Source organism: Corvus brachyrhynchos, unplaced genomic scaffold (assembly GCF_000691975.1).
Source record: "Corvus brachyrhynchos isolate BGI_N302 unplaced genomic scaffold, ASM69197v1 scaffold56, whole genome shotgun sequence".
Classification (NCBI taxonomy): Eukaryota; Metazoa; Chordata; class Aves; order Passeriformes; family Corvidae; genus Corvus; species Corvus brachyrhynchos.
In genome coordinates, this window is record NW_008238664.1 from 11184964 (window position 1) to 11207854 (window position 22891).

At 37.7% G+C, this 22891-nt stretch overlaps 1 protein-coding gene across 1 annotated transcript in view; it reads left to right on the plus strand.

The window, feature by feature from the left end:
* The window catches only part of EEA1 (early endosome antigen 1), a 62726-nt gene that overhangs the window by 22871 nt on the left and 16964 nt on the right, over positions 1-22891 (plus strand). Inside the window, 15 exon segments of the mRNA XM_017737759.1 lie at positions 176-331; positions 3656-3772; positions 5736-6074; positions 9471-9620; positions 10613-10732; positions 10854-11057; positions 11738-11938; positions 12126-12239; positions 13464-13619; positions 15383-15522; positions 16074-16404; positions 17881-17982; positions 19043-19237; positions 20468-20591; positions 20594-20643. Of these exon segments, the coding sequence (XP_017593248.1) occupies positions 176-331; positions 3656-3772; positions 5736-6074; positions 9471-9620; positions 10613-10732; positions 10854-11057; positions 11738-11938; positions 12126-12239; positions 13464-13619; positions 15383-15522; positions 16074-16404; positions 17881-17982; positions 19043-19237; positions 20468-20591; positions 20594-20643 (2499 nt within the window).

The window sequence follows — 22891 nt, forward strand, 5'->3', positions numbered from 1 at the left end:
TTTTTTTTGGGGGGGTGTTTTTTTTCTTTTTTTTTTTTTTTTTTTTTTTTTTTTTTAAGCCTAGCTGTAATACTGTATATGTCACCTTGTCTATAAATTGATGACTTGGTAGATTTTTAGAAATGACATTGCATGTCTGCCATTGTGATATTGCTCACTGCTCACAACTTTTCAGCTGCAAAGGCCTGGTGTGGAAGATGTGGCTGTCCTGAAAAAGGAGCTAGTCCAAGTTCAAACACTGATGGATAAAATGACTCTGGAACGTGAAAGAGAATCTGAAAAGCTGAAAGATGAGTGCAAGCACTTGCAGGCAGAGCAGGCTAACTCTGAGGTAATAATCGTACCTAAAGAGGTGTGTTCTAGCTTTGCTGTGGTTATCATATGAAAATGGAAAATATTAATTAATCACAATGAAAAAGCATCTTTCTTAATTGAATCTTCTTACTTCTCCAAAGGTTGTGGTTACTCTGCTCTTCTACCAGTTACGACTTCTATACAAAACAGAGAAAAAGGGATGCAGCAGCTCAGATTTGGATCTTTAGAGGAACTTTACTTCTCAAACTGTCTCAAGCTGCTCCTGGCTAAAACCTGTTTGATGTTTACCATGATAGTGAGGGAAATCTCTGACAGAGATAATTGCAAGAAATCCTGATAAAAATACAGTATCACCAAAAAGACTTCTGTCTAACATAGAATTTACTCTGCTGAGGAGTTACTAAATCCATACCTGCAGAAGAACTCTCTTGCTAAGTGTCGCTCTCACTGGTGGGTTGGTTAATAGATTACTAGTAGATTACTTGGCAATGTAACAATCTTTACTAAAGATGTCAGGTGTGTTTGAGACCTTTTAATTTTGCCCTCTGCTTCTTCTGTTGTCCTCCACCAATGCAGCAATGGCAGCAAAACTTGTCACTGCAGAGCTGTGGTCTCTCATGAAGTGTGGTCCTTGCAATATTCCCCAGCTTACATGAGGGAATGCCTACAGTTTCTGTAGGACTCCTAGTATACTCTGTCCTGTTGGGATTCATGGATGTGAAGAATTTCTGACATAGTTTATTCTGGGGTTTCATGTGCCCTAGATTTCATGACTGAAGTTTTAACTTTCCATCCCTTCCTTTGCTCTGTAAAAATTTAGAGAAATGCTGCCAGGTATTGTTCCAAACTCCTTAGGGTTTTCCTTTCTGTTTTGCCCCCCAACAGATATGTTTATCTCCAGGAACTATACACAGGTATGGTATTGTACTAAATGTGAATCTACCATTGTTTTCAGGCTAGAATTATGTATGGCAAGCTCTTTATCAGATGTGAAAAACAAATATCACAGTTGGTGTTATGAATGTTATGTGGTTATGCGGCCATGTAAAGTTGCTGCACAACTGTAATTTGGTCTTAACTGTGAGATCCCACAATTGTGCTGCAGAATTTAAATTTCATTTCAAAATACTGTCTCTATAGTCTTTTGTGGTTTTGGATATTTAATTCTAATGTGAAGATAAAATGACAATCACATGGGCATAACAAAAACCTTTCATCTTAAAAACGTTCTCACAGAAGCATGAATTGCTCCTGTTCCCCCAAAGTAGGCATGTTTAAGTTTTGACGTAAGTGTTTGGCCATGTTTCATCTCAGCTTTGCTCTTCAAGATCACATCAAGGACTGAAATTTTAAAGCGGTTTTTACACCATCCTTGGCTGCTTTTACAGGCTGGCTGAGGATACATATACTAATATTGGTTTTCAAAGTGAATATCTTTAAAATAAGGTAAAAGCTCAGTATGGGTGAAAATAACAAAAATCATATTAGCCCTATATGAGCATCTTCAAATACTGCAGGAGAGGGATGTGAAGAATAGTATACTCTACAGCTGTCACCTAAATCTATTGGGTGTTTTTACCTCTTTTTCAGAGCTGTACCTGAAACTGGCATCTACGTCTCTCAGATGAATATTCATACTGGGTGGCTCCTTTCATCTTTAGTTTTTCGCTATAGTGGCGCCTGTATAGTAAACATGTTATGAAAACAGCTGCACTGCTTTGGAGCTAAGCATTGCTGTGAATCTCTGCTTATTGGGATTTGTTTCAGTATCTGATAAATCTTCATTAAATGTAGCACCTAGGCTTCATTGTTAACTTGAGTGCCCACAGAAATAAACAAGATTAGTAGCCCAAATTGTAGGTAAATTTAATAAAGCTGGGACTAGTGTTTTTCTTGTTTTATTCCCTCCCACTAAGCAAAGGTATTAGAAACACTGGAATATTTATAAAACAAATTTGAGGAAGTGTGCCTACTACAGCTTTTGTGACTGCTTCTTTCCATCTTTCACCCATCCATTTTATTTTTCTGCTCTCTAGTAGATACACCTAAATTTGAGGTAAATTTTTTGGAAAGCATTTTATTCTTATAGAAAATTTCTGCCATATCAAGACAATTTCAAGATGTTATTAAACAGAAGCATTCCTGTTTTTTTAATGGTTCGTTATTCATACAGACACATCAGCAAGAAAATGTCAGGACTGAATATTTACCCAGGGTATTTCCCTGTTAGGAAAGAAATGTGGGATGGTCTTACTGAATTGCGAACAAGAAATGGATCTTCATGCGCATAAATTATGATTCTAGTTGGAAAGGCTGCAGTGGTGTCCTTTGCAACCTTCTGCACATTTTCTGCATTATATTCTCTCAGTATGAAATACCCATACTGTTTTCCGATAACATCCTGGAATGTTGGTCAGAAAAAGACCGATCTTGGGATGTGTTTTAACTAACAACTCTGTTGTGAAACAGCTTTCTAAAGCACAGCATTACAGAAAGTCAGTTAACTATATGCAGTCATATACTGTGTTCTTGTGTTCTCTTTGGTGTTCCTTTTTCTGTAGGAAGGTTGTAAATTGGATGGTTATTGTCTGCTACTTCTGTTCTGATTTAGTTCACTCTTGAATTCAGTATTTATGCATTTGTGCTGAAATCTCTGCAGGAACAATAGGAAAGAAAACTTCTTTATAAAGGTCACTACTATATAGTGTATTTGAAATGAGTGCACGAATACACAACATGTTTTAGGGCAGCCATGCCCTAAAGTGCTTTTGCTGTTTTCTTCCATTACTGCATTCAAATACGGTGCAGTCATTGTTATATTCTGTTCTGTACTGATGCTGTTTAATGGGGTAGTGTTGTTCCTCTGATTATGAAGACCTGCAGGGTTGGTGTGTCCAGAAGTCAAACACCAAGTTTGCATCATATGCCAGACTTGCTTCTAGAGCCTTTTCCAGCACGTTTCCCTTCCTAGATCGGCCAAGATTTTGGCCATGTAACTGCAATGATTTGGAAAGGTTTCACCTTAGGCTAGAACTGTGATAATTATCAATGCATAATCTGTTACGATTTTCATCAGTTTTGGGCTCAACCTGGCATTTGCTATCGGATTGGGTCAGATTTTTGTCTTCCAAAATAGGGCATAAATGAATCTCAGCTGGGAAATTATGCTCAGTGATACTTCTGATGGTACTCTGAGCTTAGTTTACAGGTGATTTTTTTTCTTAGGCTTTTTATTTGTATAGAAGATGTACTTTTGTTCTGCTACCAGACATCTGGCTTTTGTTGGATTATGCATGCAAATCTTTGTTTTATATGTGGATTTTTCTGTTTGTCTTTTCAGGCTACCATTAACCAGTTAAGAGCTGAACTTGCCAAAGGACCTCAGGAGGTAGCTGTGTATGTTCAGGAGCTGCAAAAACTTCAGAGTTCAGTCAAAGAGCTAGAACAGAAGAATCAGGTGAGAATGCTGTTATTTCCTATGCTTGTTAGCTCACATTAAAATGGAAACACATCACACATTGCCTTGGGAAGCACTGAAGCCTAACTTCTTGCAGAAGCTGAGAATTCCTTTGCCATTTTGTTTAACAACTAAACTGTTATAATGCACAAGCAAACACTATATTTTAGTGATCATCATATGCTACAACTGAAATTCTTTGGGTAGTGATGATTGCAAATTTCTAATTGCTGCAGTTTATTCTTAGCTATCATTAAGCAGTATTGCCATCTCATACATTAAAAGTAGTACCCCTGGAAATAATATATTTGCCTAAAAATGATTTGAAAGATATTCTGAGCTCTCTTCATTGGTTTTCCAGTTTCTTAGCTTTTAGATTGTACATTTGTCATATTTTTCAGGCCATTTATTGGCATCATGAATGGTACAAAATGAAAATTAATTCCAGAAACTTCTCAACTTATTTTCTTTAAGAGCTGTTATCAGAGCTCTTTGAGCTTGCTGTGTTTTGTATTTGTGTTTAGAAATCATGTATTGTGGGGGTAAAAAGGGAGAAAAGGGGTAAAAGAAACAAGGAGAAAGATGTGTACTGCTTTATTTTGCATGTAACACTGTGTATGAACTGGACATTACATACATGTATTTAGCAGGAGCCTTGTCAGCTTTGGAAAACAGGAAAGGCCAGGGACCAAACAGAGTGTATTTATTGTAATCTAATATTAAAGTGGCATTTGCAAAAAAATATAAGAAGGTGCAATTAAAATTTGTTAAATGAAACTACCTTTAGCAGGATGACTGTTTGGCTCACTAAATCAGGTGTGGAACTGAGAAGGTGAGAATTGTGGTCCACAGAGCAGCAACAATGAATCAAGCTTTTGGCAGAAATGTTGCTGTACAGTATAGAGCCCTTTCCTGAATATGTTGGTATTTCATTAACAATATGTAGTGAAACAGATTGATGCCTAAGGTAACCACACATTAAGAGAGAGTCCTCTGCTATGTCAGGTTAATGCCAGACACCACTTGAGGAACAGGAAGAAGAGAAGTGGCAGTGAGCTACTTTTCCTCTTTCAGTTTTAGTGAAATGGCAGTTTACAGCCATCTCTTTATGCAGGTTTTTGAAAGGTGGTATCCATAGGAATGATATGCTAGCTAAGGAATTTTGGCCCTGGAGGAGTTGGACCTAAAATTGGAAAAAGTAAGACTAGCTTCCAGTAAGAGAAATTGCTTCCACTTTGAGCAGTTTCCCATCCTTGGAGAATCTGTCAGGGAGGAGCCATTCATGATAGAACACATTATACATAGAATATATAGAATATAATACATTTGTTATGAACATTGATTTATAATCCAGTTGCAATGTGGGAAGATACTTCTGTGCATTGATGTGAAGTGTTTCAAGCTCATGTACAACCTCAAGCAAGAAAGCTGTTTCTTATATTTTAGGAGCTATCCTGAGAAGAACAGATGTATATATAAGTGTACATATAAGACCAGTTCTCTGAGACCAGCAGGAACTCCCTTTTCTTCATTTTTAAAGCACAGTAGTTGTGGGGCTTGGCTTGCCTTGCAGAGGCCAGTGAGGGCCTATAGCCCAGAAGATAGCTAGCATGGAAAACCTTTCAGCTTTTCCCCAAGGAATTGCAGTTGTAGTAAAGTTAATTTCAACATTCAGGAAAAACAAATTAGTTTTCAGGATACGGAAATAGAGTTTGTGTGGTCTTCTCATTAAGAGGAAGTGAATTTATGTGAGAATATGAAAAACAGTATTTCCAGTTGAAACTGTGTGCTGTATGGGCTCCAGAATCAACTTGTGTAACACAAGATACAGGTTAATATTTTCTTTAATAATGTTTTTGTACAAGTTCTTCACTGTTCAGCATCAACACTTAGAAATTTCAATAATGCATTGAACAGCTGCAAGCAGAATTGTACTTAACTTGCTGTGTAACTCTCTTAATAGAGTCTGACTGAGAAGCTTCTGAAGAAAGAACAGGACTACAACCAGCTGGAAGAAAAACACAATGAAGTATCTGTGAGTAAGAAGAATGTGCAGGCAAGTTTTCACCAGAAGGACCTGGACTGCCAACAGCTTCAGGCAAAGCTGTCTGCTTCTGAAGCCTCGATACAGAGATTACAGACAGAGCTAGGTGAGAGGGGAGAAGCAAGCCAGAAACTTAAAGAAGAGTTGTCTGAAGTAGAGACAAAGTACCAGCATCTCAAGGCAGAATGTAAACAGCTCCAGCAGCAGAGGGAGGAAAAAGAGCAGCATGGCCTGCAACTCCAAAGCGAGCTCAGTCAGGTAAGTTTTTACACTGCACATGTGTGTTTCTTATGCACATGCATTTACATTTCCTTATTTGAAGGAGAGTAATTAACCAGCACTTCTATTTTACTACTCTATGGGAAGTTTGAGAAAAGTGAGTCCTGGTTGTACATTAGAACTGAACAGTGCTTGATTTGCTTTAAGACCGAGTAGTTAATATAGTAGGGAATACTTAGTGTTAAAAGCAGGGTAATGTGAAGTCTTGATATTTCTCCCTTAGTGTTTCTCCAGAAACAACTTCTCTTTATGTTGCTGATAGCTGTGAGAACATCCAGAGCATCCCTCCCACCAGAAACTATGTTCTGCTGTGTCCAGTAACTTAGAGAAGTAGGACTTTCATATAACGTTGAGCATTTTGAAACTTGAGGCTGGTTGAATTCAGTTTCATCTAGTTTATCATTTTTTGGAGAGCAATGTGTTAGGCTGGAGAAATATTTGTGTATTAGCAATCATGTCCAGTCCTAAGATGTAAAAAATGATATCTTTATTTGTTAGTATTACATGCTTAATTTTAATCTTGCTAAAGCTTATTTATTTTAAAGTGAGTGGTTCTGACTTTTCAACCCTTTGTAAAGTCTGAAACTGATCAGGTTGCAAGCTCTTTGTGTATAGTTTACCTTGGGAGAACTGTGACCTGGCAAAACCGTGTTTATGTGTGTATTACATCCCCAGAATGTCTTTCCTTCTCCCATCAGTCTTCTGTCAGGGCGAGAGCAGATAATTATATTAGTTATCTGCATAGGAATCTGCATTTGGGGAAACTGCCTCAGTCTGCCTAGGCAACAGAAGCATAGCCAAGAGGTTGAGCTGAAATCTGTCTTCATCTTGAGGGCATTTTCAGGAAGGATTTTTGGGGTGGGAAAATGAAGGAGGAAGGTGAGTAAAGCCTTGCTGAATTAATGCCTATGAAAGGAAATGGAGGCATGACACATTCTCTGGTGATACCGCTGGGAAGGAAGATAACCTAAGCAAGAAATCTTCAACAAGCCACTGGACTTCAGGATGTGTTTTAGAATTGTATAGTAAAAGAATAGTGGAGGGAAAAAGCCCTTTGTACCTTTTGTATAAAAGAAAAGAAAAGCTAAACATAAACATTTCTTCCTTTCTCTTCCTGCAAAGAAGATTTCAGTTACTATTGTAATGAAAAGACAAAATTTCTCGTATTTACTCACTTGGTACTTCACTGGAATTACCTTTTTATGCATATAGTCCATTAGCTTACATTGAGACAATGAATTCTGTTTGTGGAGGTGTATGTGTAGTTGTTTAGTCAAATCACATTTTCTAAGAATCTTTGTCATCTTCTCAAAATTCATTTGAATGGGTGCATGTCTGGTTAAGTTTGTTTTTTTTAGAATATGGGTGATGTGGAAGAAGTGATCTTAATGGGAGAAACTTGAGTGATAGTGTTGGTTCCAGCATGACAGTAGGAGGAGGGTATGGACAAGGGAGCATGGACTCCTTCAGTTTTGAAGAAATGTTAACTCCTAATAAATTCTGTTGAGAAAATTTGGATCTACTTGATTGTATCTTTTAAAGTCTAGGTATTTTTTTTATGATTTTTTTGCATTCTGTAGCATAAGTTAATCCTGGATTTTATGGTTCTGTTTATTTAAATGTCATCTTAAAGTTCTTCAAAAATACTTAACCATGCCTGTGATAAAAGTAACTTGTGTAAAATGTGGCTCACTGATTTCCCTCTTTCCAAATATTTTCTCCCAGTATCAACATAGCCATGAATAGTTAATAGTTATCTTGTTGCACCCTTTCTTCAATAGATTTTTTTTCTACAGTTCTTGTTTGTATTTTTAGTGAGGCGGAAATATTTATAATTTGGTGATCCCGCAAGAAAAGACAAATGTTCTTCAATACTGGAGGACAGATTACGGTCTCTTTCCTCAGCCTGTCCTCCCTCTTCTCCTGTCTCTTTCTTAACTGTACAGTCACTGTTAGCAATCAGCATCTTGGCCACATGCCAAACAGCTTTTCACTCACAGTTTTTGTGATTGTGGACAGATAATTTAGCTTGATTTTCTAAGAAAGTAAGTCATGGATACATTTATTTTGCTGTCTCCAAACCCTTTAAACTTTTGCATTGTCTGATAACTTGAGGTAAATTTTGACAGATGGTCCAAAGGACTTCAGCGTTAAGTTCTTTGGTGTTAAATTCTTTTGGAAACACACAGCCGGAGAAAGGCCTTACCCCCCTTTAATGCCTGGGTGGAAAGTATAATGGTATCACAATCACTGTTCCTTTTTCTGCTCCACTAGGCAGCCATCTGGTCAAATGGTGATTGCTTGCAGTGGACAATAAAATTGGGCTGCCTTTTGGTTAGATCTTAGTAGGGATTTAAGGAAAGCATGAGGGAGGTTTTAGGGGTATTGAAGGGAGGACCTAGAATTAAAAGGTGAATGGTTTAAGGGCCTTGGACATTATTGCATAGGGGAGCAAGCTTCATTCATAGCTTCCCACAACCTGTGGAAAGTTCTTGCTGTGCTGCAAGGTCTGATCCGTTCTCTGGTTTTGCATTGAGGTAAAAGATCATTGTATCCTTGAATGTGTTCGTGTAGAAGTAGGCAGGAGGCAACCCAGGACCTATAGTGGCAGTTTCACGTAGAATAAGCTGATTTTATGAATAGAGCTTTTCAGAACAGTGAATTGTAAAATGCCATCCATGCACTTTGAAGATGGTGCAGTACTGCTTTTGATGGCTGATAAAATCACGAAGCAGGTTTGTGTCCAGCTGGAGCACATCCACCTACTTACTCTTTGCTGCTGGAAGGTACTGGACTGTAAGCCACCAAAGTTACTGTGTACCCTACACTGACTGTTCACGTATCTCTTCTCTGCAGAGAATGAATGCCATTGATGTAGCCAGCTCAAGCTAAAAATTACACTCTTAATATTCTATCTGTGCAGAACAGTATATTGTAGGAGGCAGTGGAGCAAGTAAAGGCAGGGTATTTCAGCCACTGGATCTACAGGAGTGAGTGTGTGAGCTGGATAAGCTGAGATGGCTCAAAAGCATCACTGTTTTACATGACAGTCCATATGCCTTTGAAGGATCACCCTCCTTCTGGTTCTGTTAAATCTCTGTAACTTGTTTTGAAGGGATTCTGTAGATAAATGAGGATGTTTCTGAGTCCTTCCAACCCACTTTTTTGAGTATCTCTTCTTGCTTGTGCAGTTGATGCTGTTTTTTAACATGGTTTGTATTTCTGAGGTGTATGAGGTATATACATGACTTCAGGAGGTCCTGGAGTTGTTTTGCTCTGGGTTATGAAAACTTCACATAAACATTGCAGAAAATGAGTCTATATCACTGTTGGCTAAAGAATGACTGAAAAAGTGGATGGCTCTCTTTTTTGCAGTTGCACAGTAAACTCCTAGAAACAGAGCGCCAGTTAGGGGAAGCGCACGGGCGGCTCAAGGAACAGAGGCAGCTGTCCAGTGAGAAACTGATGGACAAAGAGCAGCAGGTGGCTGACCTACAATTAAAACTTTCTCGTGCTGAAGAGCAGGTAGGGGTTTTTATGCAGATTCTATAGTTTGTTCTGGTTCTGGTGATATGTCTGTATGCACACTTGTGGTCATAGTGCAGTTTATAAAGTTTGTTCTCATGGGAATTTCTTTTGACTAATACTGTCAAGGACTTACATTAAAATTATCAAAATCTGCTTAGATGCTGCTTGTCTTTACAGATGTATGTGTGTTTGTGGTGCTTAACAAATGAACTAAAGTTGTGCATTTTACATGAGCTTTGTCTAAGGATCTTATGAGAAATTACTTAGGTGCACATAGGCCCATATGGTAGATATTTTTGTAAGGTAAAGCCCTACATGAAGAAAAAGTGAACATTGTACAGCAGGTCATTGATAGTTAATAATCTGTGTGGGGTGGATGGGCAGAAAACACTTGTTTTATTAATTTTTATTTGTTTTAAAGAGTATCTTGTATATGTTGCTGATTTTCTGCTGGCTGTAGGGGCATTGGCCAAATATCTGAGTGGTATGTTGTCAAAGCTTTAAACTTTTCTGTAGCTAATTTGCAAAGCCTTGACTAGTATAGAAGTGGAGAGACTGCTAAACTGAAGTTGCTACTAAAATAATGACTGACAGTTGCTACTGAAATTGCCAAAAATAGTAATAATAATGTTGTTTTACAGATGTATGTATTATCAGTCATGTTACATCTTAACAACTATTGCAAAAAACATACTAAAAATTTCTTATGTTTTAGATTTTTTGGGAGCTAAATTACATGCATCTGATAATTGTTTTATAGTTCTTGCTTGTGATATAGAATCTCACCAATTAATAGTAAAGAATGCTTTGATTAGATTTTGAACATTTAGCTAGCATTACAGATTTTTGTTTTTATACAAGTTTTCAAAAATCCATGTTTACACTAAAATCTTTCAGGGTCAGCATTGAGTACAATTGGCATGCTGAGTGGTGCTTTTTCCACTCATTAGTCTGGTTTGTTTGGTATTTGGTTTTGGTTTTTTTTTCAGCTAAAGGAAAAAGCAGCAAATTCCACAGAATTGCAACATCAATTAGAAAAGGCAAAGCAGCAGCACCAGGAGCAGCAGACGCTTCAGCAAAATACAACAGCGAAGCTGCGAGAAGCCCAGGTAACATAGTTGGGTATCCTCATGTGAAAGTGTGTTTCAGGGTTTCATTATGCTAGATACTTTTTTTAGGCCCATCTTTTAAGGTCCTTGTAATTAAGGACACTACTATGGTCTTTTCTAGAATGATCTGGAGCAAGTACTAAGACAAATTGGAGATAAGGACCAAAAAATTCAAAATCTTGAGGCTTTACTTCAAAAAAGCAAGGACAACATCTCTCTGCTAGAAAAGGAAAGAGAGGACTTATATGCAAAAATTCAAGCTGGTGAAGGAGAAACTGCGGTTCTTAACCAGCTACAAGAGAAAAACCATGCATTACAAATACAGGTAAGAACTTCGAGATCTGTTTATTTTAGTTTGTTCTCGTTATTGAATCTTGTTTCCTTTTTTTTTTATATCTCGTCAGATATGACACTAATCTTTTCTATACTGTTCTGTTTCTTTAATATTTACTTTAAAGATCTTACTGTAAATTTCACAGGACTTATGTTCTGGTGACTTCCATGCTATCAGCATAGGGAAAGGAATTCCTGGATGTTTCATTTGTACATATGCTAGTAATATGTGCTTATAAATAGTTAAATTACATAACTATATAACTATAACTATATATATGTATATGTATATATATATTTGTAAAAAAAATAAAATTATAATATAACTATATATAACTATATATATTATATATATTTGTCTCACTCATTTTAAAAAGAGGTTTAATTCCTGCTTTCAACACCAAAATTCAGTTTAGCCTGCATCTGTTGTCTCCTTAGTATTTTGTTTCTGTTACATTAAGGCCAAATTGACAATTCCCTTTTGTTTCTATTTTCAGCTGGTAACCTATTTAAACTCTGGTGTTGTGTACAATATAGCTTTACTGTAATAGTTCAGGAAAAGAAATGTGATAGCATTGAGTCTCCAGAGCCATAACAAGACACTAAAATTAAGTTTTATTTCCTTAGACATGCTGTTCTAGCCTTCTCACATTCTTTTTTTTTCCACTGCAGGTAACTCAGCTGACAGAGAAGCTGAAGAATCAATCAGAAAGTCATAAACAAGCCCAAGAGAATTTGCATGAACAAGTGCAGGAACAAAAGGCACACCTAAGAGCTGCTCAAGATCGTGTGCTTTCCCTGGAAGCAAACATCACTGAACTAACCAGTCAGTTAAATGAAAGTAAAGAGAAAGTGTCACAACTTGATGTGCAGGTAATGGATCTCTGTATTTTATGGTGATGAAAAATTCTGGTTGTGATTTCCCATTTCCTACAAGGAGATACATACACTAACACATGAATACTTCTGATTTTACTATTGAACTTACTGGTGACTATAAAAGAATTAGAATGAGCTACGGTAAAACAGGTGTTTTAGTGAAATACAACTGGTCTTTCAGGTAAAAGCAAAGACTGAATTGCTACTTTCAGCAGAAGCATCAAAAGCTGCTCAGAGAGCGGATCTACAGAACCATCTGGACACTGCCCAGCATGCACTGCAAGATAAACAACAGGTATTAAGCGACATAAAAAGTTTCTGTGTTATCTAGAAACTGCTTAAAAGCCTAAGAATAGTCAGTTTACAAAGTCAGTAAACATATGAATATGCACTGGGAAGTGATCATTTAGGCTATTTTAACTATGTGATATGCATTCATTTCCTTTTACTGTTATCTGGAGCAGATATATTTTGCAGTGCAAGGAATTTACTTGGAAGTCCACTCCTTGCTGTAGGGTTATCATTCAGAACCTAAGTTTTCCTTAGGTATTCTGGAGGTATTACTCAATTCCTGTGTGTATGCTATGAAGAAAAGACTGTAGAATACACTCAGTAGAAGCGAAAACTCTTGACTTCTATTGCTGACTCAGGTAAATTTCCAATCGGCTGCCACTATTCCGAAGTAATTCTCTGTGTGCCAGCTGACATAAAAATTCAAAAGACTGGTGATAAAATTACATGTTTTTTTAATGGGCTTTAATCCTAGTGAAGCTTTTTACCGTCTGTTGAATCAAACATTTGCATCGTTAAAATCAGTGCTGCTGTGGTCTTCATGGAAGCATCCAGCAGATGTTAATATCGCACCATTTTGTAGTGTGGGAATGTAATTAGTTGCTGTAAAAAGGAGATAACTTTTCGCAGCCATTAAACAATTAATAATTAACTAAATACATCAGCTTGCTTGGAGAGCAGTGAGCTTTGATGTAGCTGTCATCATAGTGGTTACTAGATGAATGTGTTCATCTCTCTTGGAGAATTTATTTGTTTTGTGTTGAACAAAATGTTTCGAAATCGTCTCTGATATGTGGAGAACTGAGCATTTCCATGTTAATGGCTTTCCTCTTTGGTTGTTGATTTCATGGCAAACAAAGACATCAAAAATTTTATCTAGGTTTTGTAACGTTATTTTCTAGTTACTGCTGTGCTAACTTGAAGGGCCAGTGCCTTTATTACCCGCAGTTCCTCTTCCATTTACGAATTGAAACACCTTTGTTAACATTTAGCCCAGAGCTTGCAAGGTTTGAGAGAATATTGAGTCTTTAAAATTTTTCAGTGAAACAGAGGGAATTTGTGCACCTGTTTGTGTTTCCCCGTTCAATTTCCTGCCCCTCAGAATAAACAACAAACATTATTTTCCTTTTTAATTTGAGCACATTAGATCGTTTAAAACATATATGACATCAGTAATTTTTTGAAGTTATTTAAAAAGTAACAACCCTTGTATTTTTGTTTTACCCAGGAGTTAAATAAGGTCAGCGCTCAGTTGGATCAGGTTACAGCTAAGCTGAATGACAAGCAGGAATACTGTACTCAGCTGGAAGCCAATCTTAAAGAGTACAAAGAAAAATGCCTTTCTTTAGAGCAAAAAAATGAAGAACTAGAGGGACAGCTTAAGGTTTGTATTTAACACAGTATCTGAACTTACAGAAACTGATCTCTGCTCTAAGGTAGCATGTGGTAAAAGCTGTGCTCAAATTATGAGGGAGGGATTATATCAATATTGCTTTTGTGGGTTTTCTTTCTCACTAATGTTTCCTGATTCACCATTTAATCCTGTTCTCTTCTTCCATGCTAGTATATCACATTAAGAAGACAGGCCTATGACATTGCCCCTATACTGTCATTTTCCTGTATGTGTGCTTCTACCAACCTCTGTGCTACCTGGAAGTTGTTATGTGAGGGAACATGAATATGTTCCAAAACTGGAGTTTTCGAGTTTGAACTTAAACACTTTACAAGTGGTAGCAGGGAATATGTGTTACACTGGTTAGCCCTGTTTAACACTGCCTGTCTGGTTTAATTTATTTCTGAAGCCCTTCAGTAGGCTTTATAGCAATATTTATTTATCACTCTTTCATCTCTTAGCTTGGTCTGGAGTTTTGCATTCCAGTACTGAAATCAGTTTTTATTTTAAAGTGCACATAATGCTGGCAGAGGGTTTGCTGAACTTTTTGGTGTTTTGATACACTAGTATTTTCAGTTAAGGATATGGATTAGTCCTAATGCTTGAAAGCTTTAAAATTTGGGCTTTGACCTTTGTTCAATATTTGTTAAAAATTCTTGGTAGTCAAAATTTGTAACAGACAAAAGCATATGATACAGGGATCATGGGAGCAATGCAGAACTGATTTTGCAGTGTTGTCTCTCTGTTTTGAGGCAGGTTAGTAGACTTTATGCTCAAGATTGAGTTGGGTGTTTTTCCTAGCTTATGTGCTCTATAGAAGAGAATGAAGATTGTTTTCCCTGTATGAAATTTTAAATCCAATGCTATTAAAAAATAAAGCTGTCGTGCATTTCTTTATCAGCATAATTATTTTTTTCTTCCATCTCTTCTTTTGAACAGTTTTTTTTTTCCTACCTACTTTGATTTGTGTTTTTATTTTTCATTCTTTTGCTGAAGTTTCATAAGTTGCCAGTAGACAAAAATGCTTGGGAGGAATACAGAGCTTGCTTGCGTATGATTTTATGAGTTTCCTGGTAGCTGAAGTGTGAAACTGAGCAGGATTGTTGGTGCTGTCAACAGGAAGGCAATTCTATGTAAAATCTTGGCATCTTCACCATTCTTTGAGATTATTCCAGCTGAATGTGTGGCATTTAAAAAAGTAGAAAAAAAAATAGAAAACAAAAAGACCTCAGGAATTTTTTTTGAGAAACTTGGCCACTTTGTTTTATGGCCACTGTGTGAGAGCAGAAGTGCCTGTAAAACAGCCAGTATGCTGAAGAGTCTAAACAGTGCCCACTTCCTGAAGGCTCCTGTGTTCTTTATAGTCCATATGAGTGAAAAAGTACCTTTGGAAAAAAACAGAAAAAAACCTTTCCAGGTGAGCATAGAATTTCTTCCCAGCTGTAGTTCATGTCTTTGCTTTTACTGTAAAACTTTTTATCTATTACTTTGCAGTAAAATGCTGGCTTGGCCTTTAATTTAAAGATGGTTTTAGAATGTTTTACCAAAACAGTTCTGGAGGAGCAGGTGATTAGCAGGAACTAAATAATGAAACATAAATAGCAAAGTAATGAAACAGGTAGATTATGTGTGAGAGTTGTGACTGCTTTCTACAGTTATTGCTACTCACAGACTAGATGACTTTGCATTCTATTGCTATTTTTATTTTGTTGGTTGTGTTCTGATGGCTCTATCTTTTTATTTTTCTCTCTCAGAAATTTGAAGGTGACATTCTTGATGCTAAAGCAAGTAAAGACCAAGCTCTTCAGGAGTTACAGCAACAGCGAAATCAGTCTACAGAATTAGACCTCCGAATAGCAGAGCTCAGTAAACAACTTGAAGCAGCAAGAGAAGCGTATGCATTTCCTGTGTTACAGTACTTTTCCAAGTCAGGCATAAAACTGGAGCAGTTTGGAATAGAGTTGAAATTTTCTGCTTCTCTCCTGTGATTTCATGAAGTCATAAACAAGAGCTGTGTCCCCTCTGCTACAAGAACTGTGCTGTATCCTACCTGTTGTCTTTCACTCCATCTGCCATGTTGTCTCATGGGAATCACTGACTGCTCTGATTCACTACACTTCTTCAGTTTATTCACTATGCTTGTTGTCAGCTAAATATTGGAGCAGTTTGATATAGTGAGGTCCATCTTTAAATATCCATAGCTCTGTAACCTTTTTCAAATACAAATTTGTAATTTTTGTATAAGCAGCAAAGGGGTAGTTTCTGTTCATTATAGTTGATGAAGAAAGAACCATCTCAAAACTAGTTTCTAGAGCTGCTGTTTTGTCTTAACTAGAGGATTAAGAGGGCAATGCCCATGGATAAAAATAGGGACATTTAAGGACACAAAAGAACCTCTGAAAAATAACTTTTAAAAAGGTACGTTTTATCTTTTTGTATTTGCAGGATGTCTAATGCTCAATTGGATTTGCAGAAGAAATCTGAGGCCCTTGACCAAGCAAACCAACAAATTTCAAAGCAGGAGGCAGAAAAGGCCAGTCTCAAACAAAACCTTGAGAAATCAAATCAAGATACAAGTAAACAGCTTAAGGAACTTGACTGTAAAATGCAAGCAGCAACATCAGAGCTGCAACAAGTGAAATTAGAGAAGGATACTCTGTTAAAGGACCTTACAGATGCCAAAGATAAGCTCTCAAAAAGCTCTGAATCCTTCAAGAAAAGAAAGGAGGAATTAGAAAAAGAAATTAAAAAAGGAAAAGCAGCTATGGCAGAAATGGTTAGTAGATTCTTTAATTAGGCATTAAGTTCGGTATATTTACAGTCTGATAAAATGACTTTGCTTTCTGTTTGCAAACAGTGTACATACAATGACAATGCATGAAAATTAGTTATTATAAGGAAAACCAAATCGTGATTTTTTGCAGGTCATACATGTTTCCCACCTTAAATTTTTGCCTGAGTATTTACAGTAGTAAACATCAGTCATATCACGTAACAGGATCCTTTCTTCTTGCTGCATGCCTTTAACACAGTGAAGAAACCAAATGGAGACAAGTGGTGAAACAATTTGATGGGAAATGTCCCCCTTTTAAAAAATATATCAGCTGTATTATAACAACACAAAGTTATAGAACCTTTGGTAAAATGCCGTTGTGTTTAAGAAGTTATTTTTCTGAGGCCTTTTTAATTTCTTTTTTGAAGTCTTCGTATATAGAATTTCCTGTGCACTTGTCTGGACATGCTGGTAAGCTGCATACTGCAGGCAGAGAGAGTAACATCATCTGTCATTTGGGGAATGCCTAGCTTAAGGTATTACTGGAGTACTAGAACTATTTGAGTTTCAGAAGGGTCTTGCAAGTGGCAGTATAACAAGTGCTTGACCACCAGAGCAACCTATTATGGTAAAGAAAGTAAACTATTACTAGAGTTAAAATATACCTTTTTCTTACCTCTTCTGCCTTGGTGGTATGAATGGGCACTATATGAATACATATAGCTCAGTTTTATAGATACAGTTGTTGTGACATCCTTGTCTCAGATGTGGCAAGGGGTGTCTTTCTCATGCCCTTTCATCTTACACATCACCGTTTTCCAGAACCCATTCAGAGCTGCTTTTATTCTGATCTAAAAAAAGATCTGCTCCTAGTTCAAAAGAACATTTTCTTTTACTCATTCTCTTTCTAAAGAAAAACTCTTTCACTTCCTTTTCTTAGTTACTGCTGTTTAAAGATATGTTTCTCCTAAAAACTTGAAGGATTTTCTCCCCAATTTAGACTTAAAGATAGTAGTCCACATTCTGCTTCTAGTTCTGTAGTCTTTTGGAGGCTTTCCACTATCTTAAATACATGGTATTTGGGATTAACATACAGTTGCATATGCATGGAGGTCTGCAAATGTACTTGTTTGTAAGTTTTAGAACATGAAGGAATTTTAGATCCTGAGACCAATGAGCCTACTACTTCAGCAAGAGGAAGGGCTGCCAACCACAGCTTTAAACAAGGAGACTATCCGTAATCAGAAAAACTCTGGCACCTGGCTGAGTTTATTAGTACAGGGCATCAGATGTGTTCAGCTTAGATTTGCCACTTTAAGTTTTGAGTGGTTTTGAGCTGAAAATGTCTGCAGTTGAGAAGGTAAGATTTTTCATTGAAAATGAAAGCGTTATTTTTTAAGGATTTGTAGATCCTGCAAAAATTCTCGGTACTTGGTCTTAGAAGCTAACAGGAATATTTCTCTGTCTTATGTTTTTTAGGAAAAATCTTGCCAAGAATTAAAACACCAACTTCAGATACAAGCAGAGTCTGTAGCTAAAGAGAGGAATGAATTGAAAAACTCACTGGAAAAAAAGGAGGGGGTAAGTTGTCCACTTAGTTTCAAAAGTCTCAAAACCAGTAATAATAAATGTTTAAAAGATTGATTTTCAGTCTCACCTTCTGGGACTGATGAGAGAGAAAGATGTTTCAGTTCTCAAATTGTAACCTATCTTTGGCACTGAAATAAGGTGATACTAAAACTTTTGCAGAGGGTAATATGAAGCTTTAAAATATAGGTTTTAGTCTTAGTTTTCTGTGTCCCACATACCTTAGCAGGGGATTTTAGCCCTTCGGGTTTTTTCATTAGTGAACCAGTTACTTGATACTACTGTGTCCCCATTTTCTTTTGTACTTCCATACAATAAAAGTTGTCACTTCATATCCTTAGATCTATTTTATTCTCAGGATTATTCAGTATGTTCTCAGTGTAGTTGACAGGACATTTTCAGATATCCTTCAAGGACTGAATTGCTTTTTCAAACTTGTGTAAATCACTTGGTTGTGACTACATAAGGACCAAACGTACTTCTTTTTCAAAGATGAGCATTCAGACAGTGCAGTGCAGGTGGCAGCCTGAAGGACGTCTGCTTTCATGGATTTCTTTACCCAAGGCATCTTCTGTTCCCTAAAGGAATCCGAAAAGATTTGATCAGTGGACATAGTTTGATAGACAGTGAGGGACACTTACTGTCTGAAAGACGTTTGGGGGTGTGCAGGTGTGATGGCAATTGCTCTGTGACTATTGCTGTTACTTCCCTGGCTCCTCACTCGTTCAGCTGAAGTGCTGTGGTGCTCAGTGGAAAGTGCAGAAGGATGAGCTTGGTATATGCTGCAGTTGGCAGCAGGAGAGCCCACACCACTGCTGGTGTAAGCAAAGTTGCCTGATCTTAATTTAGAATGGGTAAAAAAGACTGCTGTAAATTTGGAATAACAGATTATTTTAATGTGTTATGGTAGTTCTTAAAATCTGCTTGCCACTGTTCAGCCATGTAACTCTGAAATAGCAGTGGCACTGTGGGATGGTCTGATTCTGTGAACAGCATGTACGAATGGTGATTTATATTTAAATTAAATACAGTTATTTAATATTTTTGAATATAGATTTCTAAGCAGTTGTCTATAGACCTTGATTCAGCAAGAGCACAAGTACTGGAAATCCAGGGTCTTCTGAAGGACAAAGAAAAAAGTGAGCAACATCTCCAGGGAAAGCTGAGAGAGTTAAAGGAATCTTTTGAGCAGAAGAAAAAACATAGTGAGACACTGCAAGCTGAATTAAAAACTGCCCTTTTAGAAAAGGTAAGACTGTCCTTTCTTACTCTTATAAGAAGATGAATGTAAATTCCTCTGATAAATACTGAAGCTTTTATGTCAATAACTTTGTGATAAACTCTGTTTGCTGTAGTCTTGTCGGAAATGATAAGGTCAGGATATGGCGGTGAGGTCTTCAGATGCTGTCGGAGATATAAACAACAACATCAACGGCAATAATGAAAAGAACCAGTGCTGAAATATGAATTCCATAGGAATTGAAATTTAATAAAGGGAAAAAATAGGCTAGATTGAATGTGGGTTTTTTGCTTCAGGAGCAAGGCAAGAGCTGCCATTTTCTTGTAAAGCAGTAGAATTTCATGAGAGTATTTTTAGACAAACTCTACAGTGTTTTAAAATGTCCATGGCAGTTTCAAACCAAGTCTTCTCATATTATACCAAAAGAATTTATCTGAGTGACAGTATGAAACTCATAAACCATAATGGAAAGAGTTCAAATGTCTTACAACATTAGGGAATGTTGTGCTGTGTGCCATGCACTGTTAAATGTGGCTCCAGCTTTGGCTGCCCAATGCTACATGGTCATATTTGTGCTTTAGACAGCCTGTGGAAACATTAGATTTTGGTGTCGTGGTTTAACCCAGCCATCAACTCAGCAGCACAGAGCTGCTCGGTGACTGGGGAAGACACCATCACTCCAAACTCCCTCCCCTTCTTCTTCGGCCAGCTTCATATGCTGAGCGTGATGTCATATGGTATGGAATATCCCTTTGGTCAGTGGGATCAGCTGTCCTGGCTGTGCCCTCTCCAGATTCTTGTGCACCTCCAGATTTCTTGTTGATGGGGCAGTGTGAGAAGCAGGAAAGGCCTTGGCTCTGTATGAGCGCTGCTAAGCAGTAGCTAAAACATCCCTGTGACAACAACACTGTTCCCACCATAAATCCAAAACACAGCCCCCAAACTAACTCCTATGAAGAAAATTCTACCTCAGCCAAAACCAGCACACTTGGAAACATTATTCCAATTTTTAATATTTGGTCTTAATGTGTTTCACTTAGTATTTTGTCATGAATTAAATTTTGTTGTTAAATTAGTTATAAAACCTTACTGTAAAATCACAAATATCAGGTTACTGAACTGCTATTTCATAAGAGGAACAAAATTCTCTTCTTGCAGTAGAAATGCATTTTATTGAAATGCTTAAGCTAACTTTACTGTGTGCAACTTTAACTAAAACTTTCTATGCTTATGTTTCAGGCAGAGCTGGAGAATAAACTACAACAGCAGTCTATTTTGTCAGCACAGGAACTTAAAGCAGAGAAAGGCAAGCTAGCAGACTTACAGAAGGCCCATGATAAACATAAAGAAAATATGGAGAAGCTGCTCTTTATGGGAAAGTGTCTGAGCTGCTGGCAACCAGGCAAGACCTTAAGGTACTTGCAGTCATTTTAATGTCGTATGTGACTTAGTAGATGTTAATATCCATTTTGAAGACCAAGAAACAATGCAGGAACTGTATAAGTGAAAAAAAATCTCTTCTGCTATATATAGAATTTAGTGCTGTTAAATCCCTTCCCTTGAGACAAAGGATATTCTGAAACTAATTTAAAGCCAAACATATTTGCCAGTTTACCTGAAATACCCTTGCATTTCTGCAGCAGCAAAGTGAAAGGTGGTTTAGTTTTATATTCATTAAAGAGTTATTTTTTAATGTTGCTTTTTCTTGTTATACTGTAGCTTTCAGCTAATTTTAATAGTGTAGCTAATTACGGCAAGGTCTGCTAGCATGTGAGTAACTGCTATCTTCTGGATGATTTAACTAAAATATTCCTGGCTGATGGTAGATGTTGAGAGATGTCAAACTTACAGAAACAGTAGGCTTATAGACCTACCTGGAATACAGTTTAGTCCTTGAAGTTTTTGCTATTCCTAAACTGAAGTTACCTGGTTTTGTATTAGTGTGCAGTGCCTTCAGAGAGGTATTGCTGAGAGCTGAGCCAGTCAACAAAGGTGTTTTTTGGCTTTTTTTTATAACCCTCTGCTTCATGTCGGTACTAAGCCAATGCTTCAGTTAGTCCTGGGACATACTGTGCTGCACAGACCGGCTGTCTGCTGGCAAGATTTGTAGCTTAAGTGCTTTTCACCCCAGATAAATCCCACTGCAGGTTTGTCTTGTGTCCAACGCTGTTGCTCTAGGCTCTTCTGAAGTTTATGGAGAGGAATAGATGCTTTGGGGAGACAGATCATCTGATCGGCTTTAGATGTCAGCTTCTGTTTGCTTTGTTATGTATAAAGGGAGCTTGTGGTGACTGCTTAGATTTCATTGTTCCCTGCTTTGATTTCATCGTTCCCTTTCCCCCAAAGGTGGGCCTTTCAATCCCACTACTGAAACCCTTAGAGGTCTTGTGGCTGTTTCACACTGGCCCATGTGAGCTTTGGAGCCCTAGCCAAACTCCATGCTCAGGTTATTTTAAGAAATAGAGAAATACCTCTTCTACATATAGGCCACTGCAGTTGCAGGAAACTTACTCCTCCTCTGTAGTACTAAATTACCTGCCATGTTTCCCTGCAGGTTATTGAAGCTTTACTTTCAGTGCAGCATGGTTGAATCGCTATGTTAAATTGTGGAGAACTTCTGCATGATTAACAAGCAGTGGTGGCTTAAGCATATTCTTTCTTTCAGTCTGTTACTATTGCACATATACATCTGTGAGTTTATTTCCTGCACTGCATTTAAATCACCTTTTGGTAATGCAATGGCCTGTAGAAACATTGGATGTGTTCAGTAACTTGGGGGTTTTTTTGGTATAATTTTCATTAAAGTATCACTTGTTGCAAAATAGCTGTGAATAAGTATTATTATTAGAGCAGTTTGATGACCTCTAGTTCTGGCAAGTATAAAATAGGACAGGAAGTGTCTCACGTGTATTTAGACCCAATGGGGATGGTAGTGAGAGAGAGAGAACTCTATGCAAAAAGGTAAAATAAGGTAATGGCAATGGGGAAACAAGATTTTTAACGTGAGTAGTCAGGTAACTTGATTTATTATGTAAGTTTCTGTGGAGCCTAGAGAGACTGAAGAAGATTGGGGTCCTAAATAATTGTCTTGGTTTTTGAGACAAAACTTCAGGAGGAAACACTCCTGAGTGAGTGTCTCCTCCAAAGGGAAAAGGGCCTCCCCTTTTCCTCCGTCAATGAGACAAATGGGTCACAAGGAGTGAAAGTGGGAAAAAGAAACCAAACTGTTTATTAACACATGAACAAAACAGGGTAGAACAGGATGGAAAAAACCCCTCAAAATACAACAAATTCCCGGAGAGGGAACAGACACGCGGGCTTGGACCAGCCAGGGCCACCCCTGCAGGCTCCTCAGACCGGCGAGGAGGGAAGGGAGGCAGTGAGGCAAGGGGAAGGAAAGGGAAAAAAGAACAAGAAAAAGAACCCAACAGAACCTTTTCCCAGCTAGCTGGAACACAAAGGAAACCCAAAAGCAGCACAGCGCTCACTCCTTCCCGAGCCCCTGAGCCGTTGGGCTGAGCCGTTGAACTGCCCCGCACTCGGTCCCGTGGCTCCGGCCCCCGGGTCCATCCTAAAGAAACAGCGTCCTTGGGCATTGAGCGGATGGTTAAGGAATAAAGCAGCTTCATTACATCACCCCAGGACAGTACTGAAGTGGTGTAC